Source organism: Durio zibethinus, chromosome 17, assembly GCF_047325235.1.
Source record: "Durio zibethinus cultivar Kanyao isolate XHJ-2024 chromosome 17, ASM4732523v1, whole genome shotgun sequence".
In the NCBI taxonomy this organism is placed as follows: Eukaryota; Viridiplantae; Streptophyta; class Magnoliopsida; order Malvales; family Malvaceae; genus Durio; species Durio zibethinus.
Window position 1 is genome coordinate 22,289,049 of NC_143178.1, and position 19,200 is coordinate 22,308,248.

Below are 19,200 nucleotides of genomic sequence, written 5' to 3' on the forward strand. Positions count from 1 at the left end.
TTTAGCCATCTCATGTTCTCATCACTAAAATTTTATTTGATAGGAAGGATGAAAAATTTGTTGATTCTACGTTAAAATCTTTTTCATCTTTTCTACCAAGTAAAGTCTAAGGCCGGCATTCTTGCAATAGGAGTTGGACTCAGTTGTTCAACCCTACGAGAAGTTGGTTCAATTATTTACTACAGCAAAGCTACATTTCAAAGGAGATAACAGTTTAGGAATAGGAGAAGAGAGCAAGTGCCGAAATTTGAACCCCATCTTTTAATGGTGATTATGTGAACCAACTAAATTAAATTACAACTAAGTTACGGATTCATAGCAAAGCTACTTTCTCATTTCCTCACGATTCATGGCTATTTCTTGTGTCTTACAAACTTTCCCTTCAGGCCTTCCATCACTAAACGTAAATGTTGGAAGACTTGGACTAAAAACTGAAAAGTGGCACTTACTAAACACTAAAGGTGCACCACTCCAAAATGGTCCAGAGCAGAGCGCATTTCGACAAAATGCCTCTGCGATGATAAAAGATAAATGTTACCGAGAATTGACCAAAAACAGTAAATCGCTATGCAAATATATGAAGGAAAAGGACTAGAATGAGGGAAACCTCAAAATTGGTTTACAGTTCACATTCAGACTAACCTGGATAGAGTACAAAGAGATTAGATATACTGTATTTATATTATGTTACTAATCCGTTTACTCCAAGGATGTTGCATTATTTTCGCCAGCAACCCAGTACTTTTTTACTGCAAATAGTATCTTTTCTGAGACAAGAGGACCATCGTCATGATCCACCATTCTTGTATTCCATCTCATTCCTCCCACAATTTTCTTTACCTTGATTATAACTTCCACTTGATCACGGATTATGACTGTCCCTTCAGGCCTTAAAATTCTATCCATCTCCAGAAGAATGTCTTCAGCTTTACATCTGCAACAATACAACACAACTATGAGATCCCATAGATTTGAAATAGTTGTGCAGCCACCAGAAGTGGTGCACATGTGCATAGATGGATTCAATCCATTGTAAATCTGGACAAAAGATGCTTTCGAAGCAAAGTCATTTAAAAATTAAACTGCTGAGTTCTTCCATTATTATCCATCAGAGCAGAGTTGGGTTTAGTGTTAGAGTAGACTTACTTATTCTTGTACAAGCTGAAGAGACTGTTTGCATGAATGAAGTCGTATGTCCTAGGGTACGTGGAGAAAGCTTCACACCTTGGCATAAAGACAGTGTAAATGATACAATAATGAAAACCACTACAGAAAAATATATGTCAAAGCTGTAGTAACTTGATTTAAACTGCAGTAAATCAATTCCCAAATGGAGGTTAATTTGGAATTGTAGTTTACACACAGCACCATAACAACAGTTGCATATGTTACAAAATAGTAAAGGCAGTCACCTTAAGCAATAAAAAAGGTTCATACAATTGAGGTTAATTTGGAGCGGAAAAGAAATGGAGGAAAACAAAGTATTCATGGGCATATAAAAACAGAAATATTAATCAAAATTAACTCTGGCATGGCAACGAAGTTTGCATGGTTTAGGTTGCACAAGGCGAGAATTGTATACAAGGTTGGAGGCACCTACACAGTTTGTAACAACTGACATTCTTTTCATTCATGCTCCTTTGCAAAGATAATGTTTTAAGAACCAAGATCAATGGGGTCAGTGATCCATTTCATAAGATCTTCAATGACTTGTCAATGCAATCCACTTGAAATTCTAGGCACTCCTGTCAAAAGAATGACAAGCACACAAGCTAAAAAGGCTGGTAAAGCCTGATGCATCCTGGTGAGAAATTAGTGAGATTAAATCTCAACATGTTCTCCATCTTCCTGGTTATCACAAAGAAATATGAGAGGTACAAAGTTCAAAAGGCTTCTAGAATTTTACATGGGATAAAACTGAAAAGGACCATTTCTTCTCCTCCCCTTGCATTTTTCAACCGTTTCTACTTTTTCCTGGTGTTTCACATTGAAATCCAGATAATTGTCTAAATGGCAAAGCACAAAGGCCAGACAAGGTGAACATGGGAAAGAAACAGAAAAGAAAAAGGAAACTTTTACAATTATCTAGATGGCTTTTCCATCTTCTTCAATCTGTCAACAATTGAAATCATAGGCTTGCATTCCAAGTATTGCAGTGAGTGCATTATTCTCCAAGACCAGGTGAATGCATTATGAATTCCAAAGTACCATTAACAGACAGAGAAACAGTGGTATATAGATGATCCTTCTTTTTTTCTCCCTTTGTATTATTGCCAATAAGCTATTGCTTTAAATAAATGTGCCCTGGGACTTAGCTCGTCCATAAATGTATAGGAAAGTGAATGATAGGGCGCAGATTCAAATCTTGCCCAAGGAAAAAACAAAAGAGAAGAAAAAGAAGATATCGGGAATAGAATTGTTGAATTTTCAGCTTGTATAAATAGAGATGATGATATCAAAGTTTGGAGGAAGGCAAAAGGGACTGAGGAGAAAGTTTTGAAGGCAGACATATAACAGTGATCACTCATGTGACTGCAGCTTGGATAGGCAAGAGAAAACCCACTTATAAGTTAATTTTGGCTGAAACAATGAGCTGGAAGAAGTTATAAAATGATTGGAAAAATTGAAACAACAACCAGTACCAGACTCGATTAGGGTCTTAGTTACAATGCCAGAAAGGCAAGGGGAAGACCAAAAATATAAGAACATCTGGGGCTAGTTGGGGAATGATTGCTTACATATTTCATTGAAAGCATGATACTTATAGAACGTAAGGACAAACAAATTCCTGTTGTCAGTTCTAAACAATTTAGACAAGAACTTTTTGAGTTAATACCTAGAAAACATATAATTGGACTTGTAATAAGTTTGAAATGTTGAGTTCAATGATTGTTCGCATCATACCCTGTCTAAAAAATAATAATGGCAAATCAATCAAAAAAATGGAAGAGAAATATCAAAGGAGTTACCAGTCATGATATATGCCAATCAATCCACGTTCATAGATAACCCCCAGTGTGTCTTTCTCGGCTATTGTTGGCATAACATTCATAACCCACAATTTTGGAGATTCAAGGGCAGCAGCAAAACTTCCTAGACCAGCATTCATGTCCATGATGTTGCGATACCTCCCTGAGTCAATGATATTGTTAACACTCTTATAAGCTTTCACATGCTTCGCCCACAACCAAACATCCTCCTGATATGTCTCAACAGATACTCCAGGGACAGATCCACTATATATTCTGAAAGGGACATCATTAAGCATCTGAGGAAATTGCTTCCAGTCTCCACCAGCAACTTCATCTGGCCCAGTTGTCTCAGGGTAAGGAGTTGCACATGCTTCCATTTTCTTGTACCTATGTTCCAGGAAAACAATACAACCATCTTCAAAACATGCAATGTAAATTCCATCATTAATAATATTTTATTTGATACTTTTCATTTGCTTTCCTTTCAGAATTCACAAAATAAAAAAACTTTATGGCCTAGGATAGGCAAGTGATGACTAGAAACTAAATGAAAGTGATAATAGGGAAAAAAAGTATTTGTGCCTCATATTCTTAGAACTTAGAAGAAAAGCACTCAGAAATCCTGAGAGTACGAGGCAGAGCACTGAAAGTTGGTTCCATATATTTTTGTGCTCAAATCAAAGCGAGCTTTGACTTGCTGCAGTAAGTGCAGGTTGCATCTAACTTTTCCTGAAGTTGTCATTTCTGTTCAGCCAATAAGCATATGATAAATTTGTTTTAAGGAGAATGATTAAATAGAATGAGTACTATACCAGACATCATCTGGATTTCTTGATTCACATAAAGTAGGTTTTGCATCTTGTTGGCGGCAAAAATCATAATTTGTTCTTTTCCTCCAAATAGCAATCTCACCCATCTCATGCTTCTTTTCCCAGCAAAGGAGTTTTGCAATCTCTTCAATCTTCCTTTGTTCCTCCTCCAGTTCCTCTCTAGGGCGCTGCCATGCTTGGTAATTATTCCTCCAGTTGATGGGAGGACCAGAAAGCACCCAGTAACCACCAGGTTTAAGAACTCGATCAACTTCCATCATGTACATTCCATCTGCAGAAAGATGTTCAATAACAATGTTATAGATAGTGTTTATTAACAAGTAGATTGAATATTATGATTTGTAAATGAAAAGAACGAAAAGAAACCATCTGCTGCATCAGAATAACAAATAAAAATATAGAAACTATCACTTGTCACAAATCTAGTAGTCAAAATTGTTTCAAATGGATGTGAGCATTTGTCTTCCTTTAAACCAGCATTAACCAAAAAAGTTGGCACATACTTGTCTCAGATTATGCAACATACGAGCCAACCTTAGAAAGGCTAAGCTGATCCAGTTGGACCATACTTTATACAGGTATTAGCATATTGAATGAACAAGAGAAAAATTATTAAGTTTTACACCCAGCTGGCCAGGGGCTCTGCAAAACCAACTTAAATGTCAGAAGTGAAAATCATTTTATCAATTTTTATCCTCACCATTTGCACCCCATGGAATCAAACAACGAGAACAGTGAGCCATGTCAAAGGCCCTTGAAGGAAATGGCAACTTTATAGTTCCCAGAACTCCAATAACAGCCGGTACTCCTCTTTCCAAGGCAAATTGAACTTGTGCTTCATGAGAGTCTCTTGGTGCAAACGACATTGTTATAACATTCTTTTTAAATAGATATGCACCCAGACTTGCAACCTAAACACCATACCAGGGAAATAAATCTACTGTCACAAAATATTAGAGGCCATCTAGTCAAATATTCCATAGGAAAGAAAAAAAAAAAAGAAGAAACTGAAAATACATATGAATTCTGCTGTCAGAGGAAGAGTGCACATAAATGTGGATGATCCACCCAGAAAATAAGACAAACAGATAAAAAAAAAATGCTTGGAGTGGTTTCATGGACAAAAGATGGTCATGGTTTTAGATTACTGTTGCTAGTTAGCTGCAGAGGGTGGAAGGTGTAGAATGTTAAAAGCTTCAGTGCTTTAATTTTTTCAGCATATTCCTTGATTCACATATGTGAATAGGTAATAGAATATTTCAAGTGACAAAGTGTTGGAAACTGAATTGGATACTGAAAAAGTGAGAAAAACTTCTCCTTCTATTGTTTGAAAACTTTCAATGCAAAACACACTCAGCCAAAACCATTACAACAATTTCTATTGCTCAACAGTTACACCATAATACTATTAAAAATTGCTTTCTAGTCTGTTAACATTTATCCTATTATCATTTCATATTTTATATACAATTTGATTATTATAAAGGAAAAAATTAGAAATCGAATGGTTTTATAATCCAATATTTGCAGTCATCAAACAATTTAAGTGAATCTCATTCTAAAATTTCAGAACAGTATACAATATTAGTTATCTAACTTCAAGCTTATAGTAGTCAGGATTAACAAATGAATGCATAATTGTTTAATGCTAATTTTTCAATTATACCAAACAGCATGTTAGTTGAAGAAAACAAAAGAGAATATCAGAGAAATGGAAACTTGATGTAAAATTTAACTCACCCCACATCCAGTATCTAATACGGTTCTGACCATCCCATCGTCCATTGGAATCACGGATGCAAGTTGATTAATATATGTATCTGCTCCTTGAGGAAACTGAGTTCCTCCACCTGGGAACCTAAACACATTTCCTTCATACTGAATCCAGTTCTGTACAGCCTTCTCAATTGTCAAGCTCTTATAAGGAGCGTTGGCGTAAGGCACGTAGTCCCTACTCTTTGGCCAAGGAAATGGGGTTGCATATCCTTTGGGTGCTGGAATAAGGCAATGCAGCTTCTCTTCTTCAGGTGGACAATGTCGTTCCCTATAGATCATATTTTCTCGTGGAAATGTCATTGCCCTCATTTGATCTTGACAGGGTGTGTAATCAATATACTTATCATCACATGGTTGGAACTCTTTGGGTGCTGAGTCTGAAGCATCAACCGTCACAGCATCACCACCATGATGAGTTTCATAATTAAGATTGAAAAGAACGCTGCAATCAGTCTGTCTGGTGATAGCTGAGGCTATCTTGTCACCTTTTCCAAAACCACTTCGCTGCCATGCACCCAATATATAGAAGGAACCGCATAAACCAATCAGTATAAAAATATACACAAAGCTCCTGGTTTTCAGCTCCCCAGAGTTCCCTTTAGTTGCCATGATGTACCTTAAAACAGCTACCTAGAATGAGAAAGAAAGACAAACTTCGGTAAATTCTTGATAAAAATTAAATCCCAGGTTATGGGACATGGCAATTGATCAAAATCAGCTTGATCAAAATCAAAGAACAAAGAAATGAAAGATTTGGATTTGGGTTTGATTGAACAAGATAACCTACTCAAAAAGCCTTGATTATCTAAACTATTTGTTAAAAAATTTAAGCATATAAAGAACAAGTCATAAGTCCACAAGCAAAAGTGATCATTCATATTTTATACATACCTCAGAAAAGATCAAAGTGGTCAAGTGGGTTGGACAAATTCAATAAAAAGCCAAAGCTTGAATGGCATTCAAAAGCAAAGATTGAAGCGTTTGAATGAATCAAAACCAAGGTTCACAAATATGACTAGTTCAACAATGCAATAAAACAAAAACAACCCACTTTTTTTTAGCAAAAAAACCCATGTTATGTTACAAAGTAAAAGTGAAAGAGAAATGAAAAGTAATGATCCAAAGTTCTAACAGATCAAAAAACTGAAGAAAAAGGAAATGGGACTTGGTGGAATTCAATTGTGATTAAATCATGATGATTGTATTGTTTTGGTTTATGGCTTTGTTGCAGTGTGGGATGAGATTACAAAGAAGACAAAAAGGGAGGCTTCTGAATTCACTGTTGTTTGTACTTTCGTTGGTTTTGAGTTTTGTGGGTTAGTTAGTTCGTTGAGAATGTCGCTCTGTGTTTTTCGGAGGAAACTACGAAACTTGTCCTGTTCTCTGTCCAATCAGAATAGACCCAGCTTTTTATTTGAAAATAAGAATTAATCCAATCAGAATAGATCCAGTTTTTTCATTTGAAAATAGAAAAAGAATTAACCCAATTTTTTATTTGAAAAAAAGAATGAATCCAATCAGAATAGGCCCAGTTTTTTTTATTTGAAAATAAGAATAAAATAATTTGATGAATGTGGAGAGTGGGATTTGAACCCACGCCCTTTCGGACCAGAACCTTAATCTGGCGCCTTAGACCAACTCGGCCATCTCCACTAGATGGTCATATTTTTATCTGGAAATATATAATATTTTAAATTTGAGGTCAATCTCTACTGCTCTCTTTTAAGATTGTGCATTTCAATACAATAAAATTTTCTGTGCATTTTCAGGTTTTTTTTTTTTTTTTTTTTTTTTATGGTCTGCGGCTGTGAAGTGGCTATGGCATTGGTGCTTATATTTGGTTGCTGAGAAATGGAAGAAAAGAAGAGAGGTTGTGAACCCATTTCCCTATTTTACTTGTTTCCAAAATAATCCCAGATTTAGTGTCAATGAAGTTGATTTTCTATCTGCCAAAAGTGAAGTTTAGAGCTTTTCATTACTGAAAATAGTATCTGATCTTGAATTATGGTTAGTCAAATTGCAGACAAATGATCACAATTTTTTGAGTTATTATTATTTTTTCTTGTTTTTGGATAACTTGAAGTTTCAAAGTGAGAAGAAGAGCAAAATACATTCAAATGGCAATTGGTTTTAATAGGCTTGAATGTGTTTATATGGTGTTAGATTTTTAGTTTGGCAATGAGTCCTGTCTTTACTTCCTAAACATGTAGCTGCTGACTCATAGCGCTTGAAACATGCCTTTGCAAGGATGTAGGATGGTTTTTTTTTTGAAGAGAACAATCACATTGAGACATATGAGTTGTTTGATGAGATGCTTGGGCTAGGAATTTCTCCAAATATCACTGCATTTAATAAAACTTATACATATTCTTTGCAAGAAGGGGGTGTTCAAGACAGCGAAAAGCTGCTGAACAAGGTTATGAAGAGGGGGCATCTCCAAATTTGTTTACAGTCAATATTTTTGTTCAAGGGCTTTGCATAAAAGCTGCACTCAATGAAGCTGTTAGTCAACAATATCTTTGTTAAATTTTATGCTTTTAATTTTTATTAATGACGTGACAATGAATCCATGACATGACAATAACTTTGGCAGTTGCATACATTTTCCAAATAAACCATGTATAGCCTTTGGGGGTAAAGTGAATGGACCAAAGGAATACCTAACCGTATTCAAATGGTACATCTAATGTACAATTATGTCAACACAATAATATTATTTCTATTAGTAATAATAGCAAAACTAACATGTATGTGGATGGATAATTAACCGAAACCAACATGTAAATCCAGCTCATGGTCCTGCCGACTCCAACTATGCCAAATTTATGGCCATCCCCGAAGCTATATTCATTTTTCCTTCATCAATCATATATTCATTTTGCCTGCAAAAAAAAATAATGCAAAATATGCCTTGGCAATTGCTCTTGCAACTCGTCTCCTTAGTTTCAACATGCTCCAAGCCCTCTTTGAGAACGGATGGTCAGTTCAAGAGCTATCATCTTTAACAACATGTCATTATCAAGCAGAAACATTGCAAATTCTAATTTCACTTCAGACCTGAAATTTTGACAAATTTTATTACTTTGAGAAAGTGATGTCGACATTTGGCCACCTCCTTCATATCCCATTCCATAGGTTTCCAGAAACTAGCTGAAAACAATGAATATAAAAGTCAGATGATGATTAATTCTCCACAGACAAAAAGATATGAAACCATGGTAACATATAGTGAAAAGTGACGCTTTATATGGGCTGTATTTTGTTCAGATGATACTTTTCATTTAAATAAAATTGATTGATTCACAACCCCAACCCTCACCACCTGAAGAAAAAATGAGTTGAGCATACATAAGATGGCTACTAGTGGATCAAAAATTCAAAATAATAATTCATGTTCGTTTGGTGAATAAGATTGTTCATGCAGTATGAAAACTAACCTGAGTTTATATATGCAGTTTAGGACACAATGGAAAAGTAACAAGGGTCGGACAACTATATACTTGCAAAGCCATCAGAGATCTATTTCCTGTCTCACTAATTTCAGATGAACCTGCCAATTTAGCTTCATGGAATGTTGCTCCAAAATTCATTCCTACAACAAACAAAAACAGTTGCAAGTTAAACATTTAATCTTCATTTTAAATGTGATACTACTATGAAAGTCTCTGACTATGATGCAATCTGCCAACACACACACACAGAGTAGTGACAACACACACATACAACACATTAACTTCTGCATGAATTGTAAATAGACAGCAGCATGAAAGAAATCTTAAAAGATTGAGTACAAGTAAGATGATAAGAATAATGAATAAAAACAATTAAAATTTCAAGAAGAAATTGCCTTCAGAGTATAATTGACATGCCTTTACTAGAGTGCAAGAAAGGGATGTCCTCATCCAGGAAAGCAAGGCTCCAAATTCTTAACAATATGTCAATTTCTGGGAAGCTGTGAAAACTTCAGTTCAAACAGCACAAAACAGCCAAACCAAGAATAAAATGTGATCCGTATCATAAGTTCTTTTGGAGAAAGTAAAAGAATTCTGGTCAAGCCAACTGACTTCTCAAGTAAAACCTGCCTGACTTATTCTCCATTGCATATACTGCAGATGAGGAACTAATAAATAGGGCTGCTGATTAGGTTCAAAGCTGCCTGACTTAATAACAAAACAACCCAATCACAGAGGCCAGTAACTGAAGCCAAAGATCAAAGCAGACTTGCAAATGAAGGAATAAATGAATTTCACATAGAACTCCAACCAGGTTCCTTCCTCACCCCAGTTCCCTTCATCAGGCTTCTAATCTCTAGGACTCCTTCCCACTGACCTATGCCAGCAAAAATATTAGATAAGGAGACATAAGCTCCAGCATGGCATGATTCTAACTCAATAACCTTTTCCACTGCTAGCCTTCCAAGTTCAACATCTCCATGTACTTTACATGCAGCAAGTAGTGTTCCCCAAATGAAGGCATCAGGTTCAATAGGCATATTATTTATGAACTTTTCAGCCTCTCTTAATTTCCCCGACCGACCAAGAATATCAACCATACAGGCATAGTGATGGTAACCAGGTTGAATTCCATAGTCTTTGGCCATTGAGTTAAGATGGTAGTAACCTTCTTCAATCAGCCCACTATGACTACAGGCAGATAAAATCCCAACAAAAGTTACTGAGTCAGGGTTGATTCCTTCTTTCGTCATGAGGTCATAGACTCTTAAGGCCTCTACACCTTTTCCATACCGAGCATAGCTTGAGATCATAGCTGTCCAACCTATCAAATCAGGTTTATCAATCTCATTGAATGCATTTTCACAATCTTTAATGCCCCCACATTCAGAGTACATTGTAACAAGTGAACTTCCAACAAAAACCTCTGAATCTAAGCCCACTTTTATGACAAGTGCATGCAGTTGAGTCCCGATGTCTGATTTGTTTGAAAGTGCACTAGCCCTAAGAATGGATGAAAGTGTGTAAGAGTTTACTGTCAAATTAGACTTCATCATTGCACAAAAAAGTAACACTGCCTCTTTAATCAAATCACTTTGTGCATACCCAGAAATCAAGGATGAGTATGAAACAAGATCCTTTTGGACAAGCATGTCAAACACCTTCCTTGCTAATCCTAGTGCGCTACATTTTGAGTATACAGTTACAAGTGCACTACAAATAAGTGGTTCATTCCCTAGCCCCGCACCAATTGCATGCCCATGGATTTCCTTGCCTTTACGCAAACAATGAAGAGAAGAACATGCTGAAAGAGTTGCAGTTAGAGTCATTTGATCAGGTTTGGTTTCTTCAGACAGCATGTCTTTGAACATTTGAAGAGCTTGTTCTGCATAGCCATGTTCTGTAAACCCAGCAATCATTGAAGCCCATGAAATATTGTCATGGACAGGAATACTCTGAAATACTTTTAAAGAGTCCTCTAAACTACCACATTTTGAGTACATTGTGAAAAGGGAAGTCTCAACAGAAAGATCAAAGATCAACCCAGTTTTAAGAGTGTAACAGTGCATCTGCCTCCCAAGGTTTATGCATTCTATCACACTAAAGACACTAGAAGTACAAAACCTGTCTGGTCTCAGACCCCCTTTTAACATTGTCTGTAACAATTCAATTACCCGATGAGGACTCTGTTTCTGAGCAAAAGAAGAAATCAACACAGCCCAAGTGTTTGGACTCGGTATGCTTTCCATCTCTTTAAACACCATTTCAGCCAAGCCAATCACTCCTATTTTTGAGTACATCTTTACCAAAGCAGCTTGTATCACTGAATCCATATAAAACCCACTCTTTATAATCCATGAATGTATTTGTGTAGCTTCTTCAAACATGTTTACTTTAGCACAAGCAGAAATTACAGCAGTAGCAGTGTAGTTGTTTATTTCCGCTTTGGTATATCTCATTTCTTTAAAAAACTTGAGGGCTTTGAGACAATCATCCTTCTGCACAAATCCAGAAATGATAGCAGTCCAAGAAACTACATTTCGTGTAGGCATCACTGAAAACATCTTCACAGCTTCATCCATCTCTCCACACTTGACATACAAGTCAATCAAGGCAGTTCCGACAAAGACATCTACCACACCACATTTAATGATCCACCCCTGAACTTCTTTTCCAATCTCAAGCTCTTTGAGTGCAGCACAAGCAGTCAAAACACTTGAGAACGTAAAAACGTTAGGCATCAAAAACTGCTTTCCCATTTGAACAAAAAGATCCAAAGCAACCCAATTTTCTTCATTCTTAACAGCTGCAGATATAATTGCATTCCAACAGACCACATTCTCACAACTTGAAACATCATAAAACACCGTCAAAGCATTCTCAAAGTTACAACTTTTTGCAAACAAATCAATCATTCCTGTTCGAACATATCCATTCGAAAAGAACCCATTTTTCATTGTAACTGAATAAACCTGCCTGCCAAAGCTAGTGTTTTGCATAGCAACACAAGCTGAAAGCACACTCCTATAAGTAATCCCATCAGGTTCAAAACCCGAAAGCCAAATTTTACGAAACCATAAACAAGAACCCTCAAACAAACTGATGCAATTATAACCAGAGATCATAGAATTCCATGAAATTACGTTTGGTTCAGGCATTTTATCAAACAGCTTGACTGCTTCTTCCATTGAACCACATTTGCAGTACCCATCAAGCAAACAATTTGCAACAAAAATATTGGATTGAAGTTCTGATGTTTTAAGCAAATGGGCATGTAAGAGTTTGGTGCTTTTGACAGTATGGTGTCTTGATCTTCTGTAATCAAAGAAAAAGTTAGAAGCAGTAGAAAAAGTTGGATTCTTTTCATCATTTTCTACTCTATAAATAGATGGGTTTTCAATGGCAGCTAGAGTTGATATATGTTTATAAGATGAACAAGAGATTTGGATATGAACCTTGTTATTGAAAAGAGAACGCATTTCAGAGGTTAATTTCCTTCTTTGATCGGAACTTCATTTTGAATTCGGGCGAAAAGAAAATCTCGGAAACCACTATTTATGTATAAATAAAATATAAAGCCATATCCTACTCAAAAACGTCAAGATGGCCGAGTTGGTCTAAGGCGCCAGTTTCAGGTACTGGTCCGAAAGGGCATGGGTTCGAATCCCATTCTTGACAAGTTGTACTCCTCATTTTTTCTAATTTAAATTATAAATCTACAATTTTGCATTAAAATCATATTTCCATGACGTATTTTACATGAAAATGTATATTACAATTTATGTTGACATAAAATTATAAAATATATATTTTATAATTTTATTAAATATAATTTTAATTTTTTTCATATCATTTTCTTATCATGTCATTAAATTATTAGATTTAATAAAATGTAGAAGATTTGTTGAACAAAAGCCAGCTGCTCCTTCAACACAAAAAGTTCTTGTGCTTGTCATACTTTAGTATATCGATGAAACTAGCTATCAGAAAGCAAAAACTCCATCTAGGCTCGTTTTATTCAACAGGAATAGTTTAATTGTTTATTTTTACCATTTCTATTGTATTAAATAGTATTTTAATTTTTCCTTAAAACCATTGTTACAGAATAAAAGCAAATGATTTAATGATTCAAGAATAATTTAACATATGCTTTTTATGTGATGTGTTAGTAAAGTAATGAACTGCCAAATAAGTCTGGATATCAAGCAACCACACATAACAAAACGTCCATGACAAGATCAAGTATTAGTAGAATAATGCAAGACAAACCATTGTCCTTCAAACAAAGCCAACTAGGGCATAACAGTCACTATTCTAATTTCTAGAACGTAGAAAACAAACACAACAGCTCCAGACAAACACACAAGGCAATGTTAAACCACGGAAGTGAATCAGAAGTTCCAGGTTTAATATATCCAAGAAAATACAAAGGAAGCTCAATGGAATTCCCAGCTACGCCATTACACGTTTTAGCTGTGCTCCATCATTAGGTTCACGTAACATCACCACATAAAGCCTGTTGTAAATCATATAGTGGCATTTAGTGTGGAACTAAAAAGGGCAAAGGGACGGGGAAGGGAATTGGGAATGATAGTTGTACGAGCACAAATTCAAATGACCAAAATCAATCTACTATAATTCAACCTAAAAGTTACCTTCTTTTTTGGATTAACAACCTACAACTTATCAGAGTAAAAAAAAAAAACAGTTTAAAACCCAAACCTTAATTAGATGTATTAGAAACAATTGGGCATTGTGAGCAGCAGCAGCATGCAAGACAGTTCGTGCGCTGATGCAGGCTTTGCTTTTAACCCCATCATCCTGCACCATTAATGGGGTAGAGTTCATTGATTGCTAGTCAGAATCATCATAGACTTCTCCATCATCAGAAAGCTCATCAAATGATCTCATGTCAAGCTGGTATCGGAGGATACCTCCAATCCCGCCAAACCCCCGGCAGAACTGAGAACCCTCCTGTGATTTGTTGGTAACAAACTCAAGACTACAACCAAACCGCTTGTATTCATTAGCAAACCACTCTAAAAGCGGCATCTTCTCCTGAACCTCCAAATCAGCAGAGCTGGCTGAATCACGGAAGTTTTTCTCATTAGCTTCCTGCTCCTTGTTCAAATGTTTTATGACAACTTCACCAGTAACGCTGTTCTTCAGCACATACCTAGTTATGTCCAGATTTTCCCACACAATAAGTATCTCAACAGCTCCCATCTCCAAGGCCTTCAATGTGTCATCCACTCCGAAAACATACTTCCCAGTATCTTGACTGATCTCCTCAAAGTATTTCCCAATTAAGCGCTTCTCCTGTATGAACTTCACATTTGATAGGATTTCTGAGGAAAGCTCAATTGCCTGGTTGAAACCATTCTCTCCTCCATAAGAGACATCAACCACATTCAGAATCTTAGCCTGAAGCCGCTGGTCAAACATATCTGACTGACTCAGCTCAGTTTTGAAATCGGCTGATCCAGCCAGTATTAATCCAGCAACATTAGGCTGACTGGTGGCAGGATTAATAAAAAATTGTGTGGCAAGTTCAGCAGTCTTCCTCACATAGTTGTGGCGCTTTTCCATTCGAAGTCTAGCAAATCGAAGGGCTGACTGTCCTCCTCTACCATGCTTCTTTGGAAGATCAACGCTGAACTTATGAAGCACCTCTCTGGAGTTACCACTTAATGTTCCAAAGAGAGTCCCATTACCATCCATCACAATAAAACCAAACTTATCATCTGATTCCAAAAGTTCATTCAGTGCCTCAGTGTGAAACTTATTGTCACAGAGATAAAGAGATGCATTTATAGGCCTGAAAGGCTCAAAATCAAATGTGACTTTCTTCTCCTTCCCATCTTCAGTCACAATTGTCCCTGTGTAGAGCACAAGCCCGTTGGGAGGAACCTTACTATAAAGCTTAAGCCTCTGCTGAGCAGAAGTGATTGCACCTAACACAGATTGACGGTTGACTCTGCTTTTGATGTTTGAAGCAGTTCCAAATTCATCTCCTAGCATCTTGGTAACCCTTGATATCTGATCATTTGGAGGGATTATGAGAGATATCATGCTGGTGCCATTGCCTCTAGCAGCTTCAAGTGCTTTAATCAGCTTCTTGATCTTCCATATCTCAATGTTTTTGTCAGTCTCATGCCCATCCGCCATGGATAGGTAAAGTACTAATTGCCAAAAAATGCAACTACAAAATTACCTAAAAGGCCACCAAACTGTTAACAACCTATAATTTGTGAAGCAAAAAAACTATAACTCGAAAGTATTCAAATCTAGCACCCCGGGCATATAAAACCTGATTTTTTTTCTCAAGAGTATAAATCAATCAAACAAAGTAATCACAACAACGTGAGTATTAACGGATAAAATATCTACATCAAATAAACCACCAAAGAAAAAAGCAAATGCAAATCAAATCATAAGCACAATCCAGTCAAGGTCAAAGCAAGCATCAAACAATTGTATGTACACCTTCACTTGCAACAGATCTAATTTGTTTGTTTTAACAAAAGAAGTTCAAATGACCTAAAATAATTAAGACAAAATACTATTGGCTACTCTAGTAGGCTTCTTCAAAAAGCAATCACAAACTTCAAATAAACTAAAGAAGCTATAAAAAGAAAACAAGGATAATATCATATTTGGCCCCTGTACTTTACAAAATTTTCCAATGTAGTACTTGTACTATTCTTTTGTATGTCAATCTAGTGCTTCGGATTAACATCGTTAAATGAAATAGCTGACATGGTCGTCATCCAATCAGATGATGAACATAGCAATTTATGCCACATCATCATACGAGGTCATCATCAGAAATCTCATAAAAATGCATGCGTGGCAATGACATGACACTTACCAATTTCTATTTTCTTTTTCCCTTCTTTTCCCTTCTTCCCTATCCCCTATATAAACAATTTTTTTTTTTTTTTTTTTTCATTTCTTCCTTTCTGTCTCTCTCTCCATTTCAGCTTCTCTCAATAACCCAAACCTCAACTTCCAACCAAAAACCCAGTTACAGAATCCTTGCCAGACCGTTGCACATGCTGCTGTTGACTGCCATTGGTCATTGTCTGCCATCTTGGACTCCCACCAAGAATCACCCACTTGCTCCCCTTGGTCTCCTCTACACTTCTATCAGACCATAATTCCCAAAAAACTCCACAAACTCATAGATCTAAAACCTAAACTTGAACCTCCTTTGTCGAAAAACCTCATCACTACGTAAAACTACTACTGATCTCTCTCCTTCCTTTTTGCCTACTTTTCCTTCTACACCGAGAAAAGAAACAAAACCCTAAAAAGAAAACATATCCCTAGGATCATTGCTACCACCACCAATCACCACCAATTACTTTTCTAGCCTCCCCTTTCTCTATTTCAAGTCTCACCTAATTTAATTTCCCAAAAAGAAGCTGAAAACACTACATGAAAACCTTACATAAGAATCACTCAACCCACTCTCCCTCATTTTTTATGCTATTTTTCTCTTTTTCTTTTTTGTTGTGTTTTTGTGCTTGTTGTGTTGATTGTGTTGCTTCCCATTGTTTTTTTCATCTCGGTTGAAGGTGAAAGATTCATAATTCATCCATTCTTTTTTTTTTTTTGGATTTTGATAAAGTTGAAAGAATGCTTCTTTACAAGATGAAAAGAATCAGTGTCCCCAGGGCAACATTTTTCCCGTTTTTGATAAATTGACAGTTTTGTTTTTCCTATTTTTACATTGTAAGGGGCAGTCAAAGCCCCTTCAAAATGGGCAGCCACATTTTTCACTTGCCACGTGGCCGCCATGTCAACGACAGATGTATAACTCATTCTAATTTTTTATGACATGACAAGGTAACACGGCAAACATGTCAGTGTCATCACCTCATATGATCACAGCCGAGTCAGCAAGATCATTTAACGGTGTTAACCCCTGGTATTAGATTGACATATGAAAAAAACAATACATGTACCAAATTAAACATTTTAAAATAAAAGTACCACATTTAAAAATTGTGTATAGTATAGGGACTAAGACCAAATGCGACATTATCCAAAACAAAATGTAAATGATAATACTAACAAAGAATATCTAAATTAACACTAATATACTCGTAATATCTTTGCCTTTGATTTCATAGAAAATCCAAACAAATAAAAAATAGCTACAAAGATGCTAAATACTCCATAAAACAGTAAGAAACTATTTCCTAATAAAATATTTCAATAAAAGCTTCCTATTAAGACATATATTTTAGTAGATTCAGGTTTAAATATTTTAATTTTTATTTAATCACTTCCAATAAAATGATATATTAACGCTATGCTTGGATAAATATTAATAAAAGAAAGGAAAGGAAAAGAAAGTTTTTTAAAGGAAAGGAAAAGATACATATAACCCTTGTTTGGATAATTAAAATTAATAAAGGAAAGGAAAGGAAAGGAATTCTAACAACCATTGTTCGGATAAAAAGTAAAAAAGAAAGGAAATAATTCATTATAATAATTTTTTCCAATTATAACCTTTCATTGCTTGTGATTTTAGAGCATTCTTGGATCATGATATGTTTGCTAACTTGTCTGGCCTCACAATTACTGCTATATCAATGGTTTTTAATCAAGTGAAACAGGAAGATGTTTTACAAATATGAATTGATGAATTTTGAGCTAATTTAACATCTCATAAACCCAAAAAATATATCTATCTATATTCAACCATTCATCAAAATCAAACCACCAAAAAATTATAAAAAATTTTTATATTGGAAGATATATATGAAACTTACTTGAAAAAATAGATGGCTTTGAAAAAATTACAGGATGATTGTGATCTACTTAGGTTTTTTATATTAAGTTTTTAGTATTAATAAAAAGAGGCACATAATAGTCTTTTTATAAAAAATTTTTTGTTCAACTTTCCTTTCCTTAATTGTTCCTTCAAATTGGGGTATTAAAAAAAATTGAATTAAAAACCAAATATTATTTGATTTCCACATCTTTTTCTTTCTTTAAATTAAATATTTATCCAAACAAGAGAAAGAAAATTTTGTTTCCTTGACTTTCTTTTCTTTTCTCCCCCTCAATCCAAACACACTGTAAGTTTCTATTTATATATTGCAATCGATATTCACTAAAATAATTCTACTCATTCTACGGAGGCTTTTTCGATTTATTTATCCTTGTTATTTTTTTTAAAAAAGGGAAAGTTAAAATCCAGATTTTCACAAAAAAAAAGAAAAGAAAAGAAGAACAACTGAAATTTGAAGCGATTTATGCCCAAGAAGAAAACAAGATTACGGGATATAATTTATACTTAATTCCCGAAGTTGTTTCAAAGATCGATTCAGAAATCAAACGGAGATCAAATACGAAAAGCCAAAAAAAAAAAAAAAAACGCCAGTTTTGAATTGATTAAAATAAGATTAATATGAAGGAGAGAATTATAAAGAGAGAGAAACCTGAGAGAAATCGCCTCCAAAGGGGTCGGAAGAAGCGGATGCAAATTTCGTAGCTTCGTAGCGCAGTCAGCAAACCGAGGAAAAGGCAAGGCAGTTTCTTTGTGTGTATATATGTAACGGCCCTTGCGCCCTGCTGGGATGGTAAAAGAGTAATTTTATTTGTTATTTTACATCATAAATATTTTTTTTATATTGTAGCTATAATAAATATAAAATAAAAAGATTTCAAAAATTTAAAATATTTTTTCGAAAAAATATGAGAAAGTTTATTGAGAAAAAGAGTAAATAAATTGAATCTTGTTAAATTCATACTCTTCAGTAAGGTGTCAAAAGTGGCAAATCAGTTATCATCATTTATTATTCATTCTCTTATGATGGATTTTGAATCCTTCGTTTAATTAAGAAGAATGAAATTTTTAAATAGTTAATAATTATTATTAATTTTTATATAAATAAAAAATTATAAATTTATATTTAAATATTATTAATAATAAATTTTATATATTATTAATAAATTAAATAATATCATTTTATTAATAATTAATAAATTTTTTTAATATTAATTTTTAATAATTTATTTTAAAAATTAATATTTATTTATTAATAAAATAATATCATTTAATTTGTTGATAATATATAAATTTTATGCACCGAAAATATATTAAATATAAATTAAAAAATTATTATCGATTTAAAAGTATACTTAAAATAATGT

At 34.8% G+C, this 19,200-nt stretch overlaps 2 protein-coding genes, 2 non-coding genes and 1 pseudogene across 8 annotated transcripts; 1 reads left to right on the top strand and 4 right to left on the bottom strand.

The window, feature by feature from the left end:
• Positions 1–544: 544 nt before the first annotated feature.
• LOC111283576 (putative methyltransferase PMT2) lies at positions 545–6,967 on the bottom strand. Its single transcript, XM_022872155.2, has 7 exons — positions 6,470–6,967; positions 5,543–6,208; positions 4,503–4,713; positions 3,785–4,073; positions 2,970–3,359; positions 1,147–1,224; positions 545–934 (listed from the first exon to the last, which is right to left on the bottom strand). Exons 2-7 carry the CDS (start codon positions 6,185–6,187, stop codon positions 700–702), a joined length of 1,848 nt encoding a protein of 615 aa, XP_022727890.1. The 5' UTR covers positions 6,188–6,208; positions 6,470–6,967; the 3' UTR covers positions 545–699.
• A 183-nt stretch (positions 6,968–7,150) lies between these two features.
• Positions 7,151–7,231, bottom strand: TRNAL-AAG (transfer RNA leucine (anticodon AAG)). The gene has a single exon. It is a non-coding gene; the product is annotated as a tRNA-Leu (tRNA).
• An 863-nt stretch (positions 7,232–8,094) lies between these two features.
• LOC111283594 (pentatricopeptide repeat-containing protein At1g74600, chloroplastic-like) lies at positions 8,095–12,616 on the bottom strand. Of its 3 annotated transcripts, none has more exons than XM_089746622.1 (4): positions 9,448–12,616; positions 9,016–9,170; positions 8,636–8,728; positions 8,095–8,542 (listed from the first exon to the last, which is right to left on the bottom strand). In XM_089746622.1, the coding sequence occupies exon 1, from the start codon at positions 12,507–12,509 to the stop codon at positions 9,825–9,827; it is 2,685 nt and encodes an 894-aa protein (XP_089602748.1). In that variant the 5' UTR covers positions 12,510–12,616; the 3' UTR covers positions 8,095–8,542; positions 8,636–8,728; positions 9,016–9,170; positions 9,448–9,824. The 3 variants fall into 3 exon arrangements, with proteins under 3 accessions (XP_089602748.1, XP_089602749.1, XP_089602747.1); XM_089746623.1 differs by having other exon boundaries at positions 8,095–8,728; positions 9,448–12,345; positions 12,486–12,575; XM_089746621.1 differs by having other exon boundaries at positions 8,095–8,728.
• Positions 12,617–12,627: 11 nt separating this feature from the next.
• Positions 12,628–12,708, top strand: TRNAL-CAG (transfer RNA leucine (anticodon CAG)). The gene has a single exon. It is a non-coding gene; the product is annotated as a tRNA-Leu (tRNA).
• Positions 12,709–13,246: 538 nt separating this feature from the next.
• On the bottom strand, positions 13,247–18,572 carry LOC111283612 (eukaryotic peptide chain release factor subunit 1-3 pseudogene; annotated as a pseudogene). Of its 2 annotated transcripts, XR_016329319.1 has the most exons (3): positions 18,486–18,572; positions 13,753–15,244; positions 13,247–13,546 (listed from the first exon to the last, which is right to left on the bottom strand). The product of XR_016329319.1 is annotated as a eukaryotic peptide chain release factor subunit 1-3 pseudogene, transcript variant X1 (transcript). The 2 variants fall into 2 exon arrangements; XR_016329320.1 differs by lacking the exon at positions 13,247–13,546 and having other exon boundaries at positions 13,646–15,244.
• Positions 18,573–19,200: the final 628 nt, after the last annotated feature.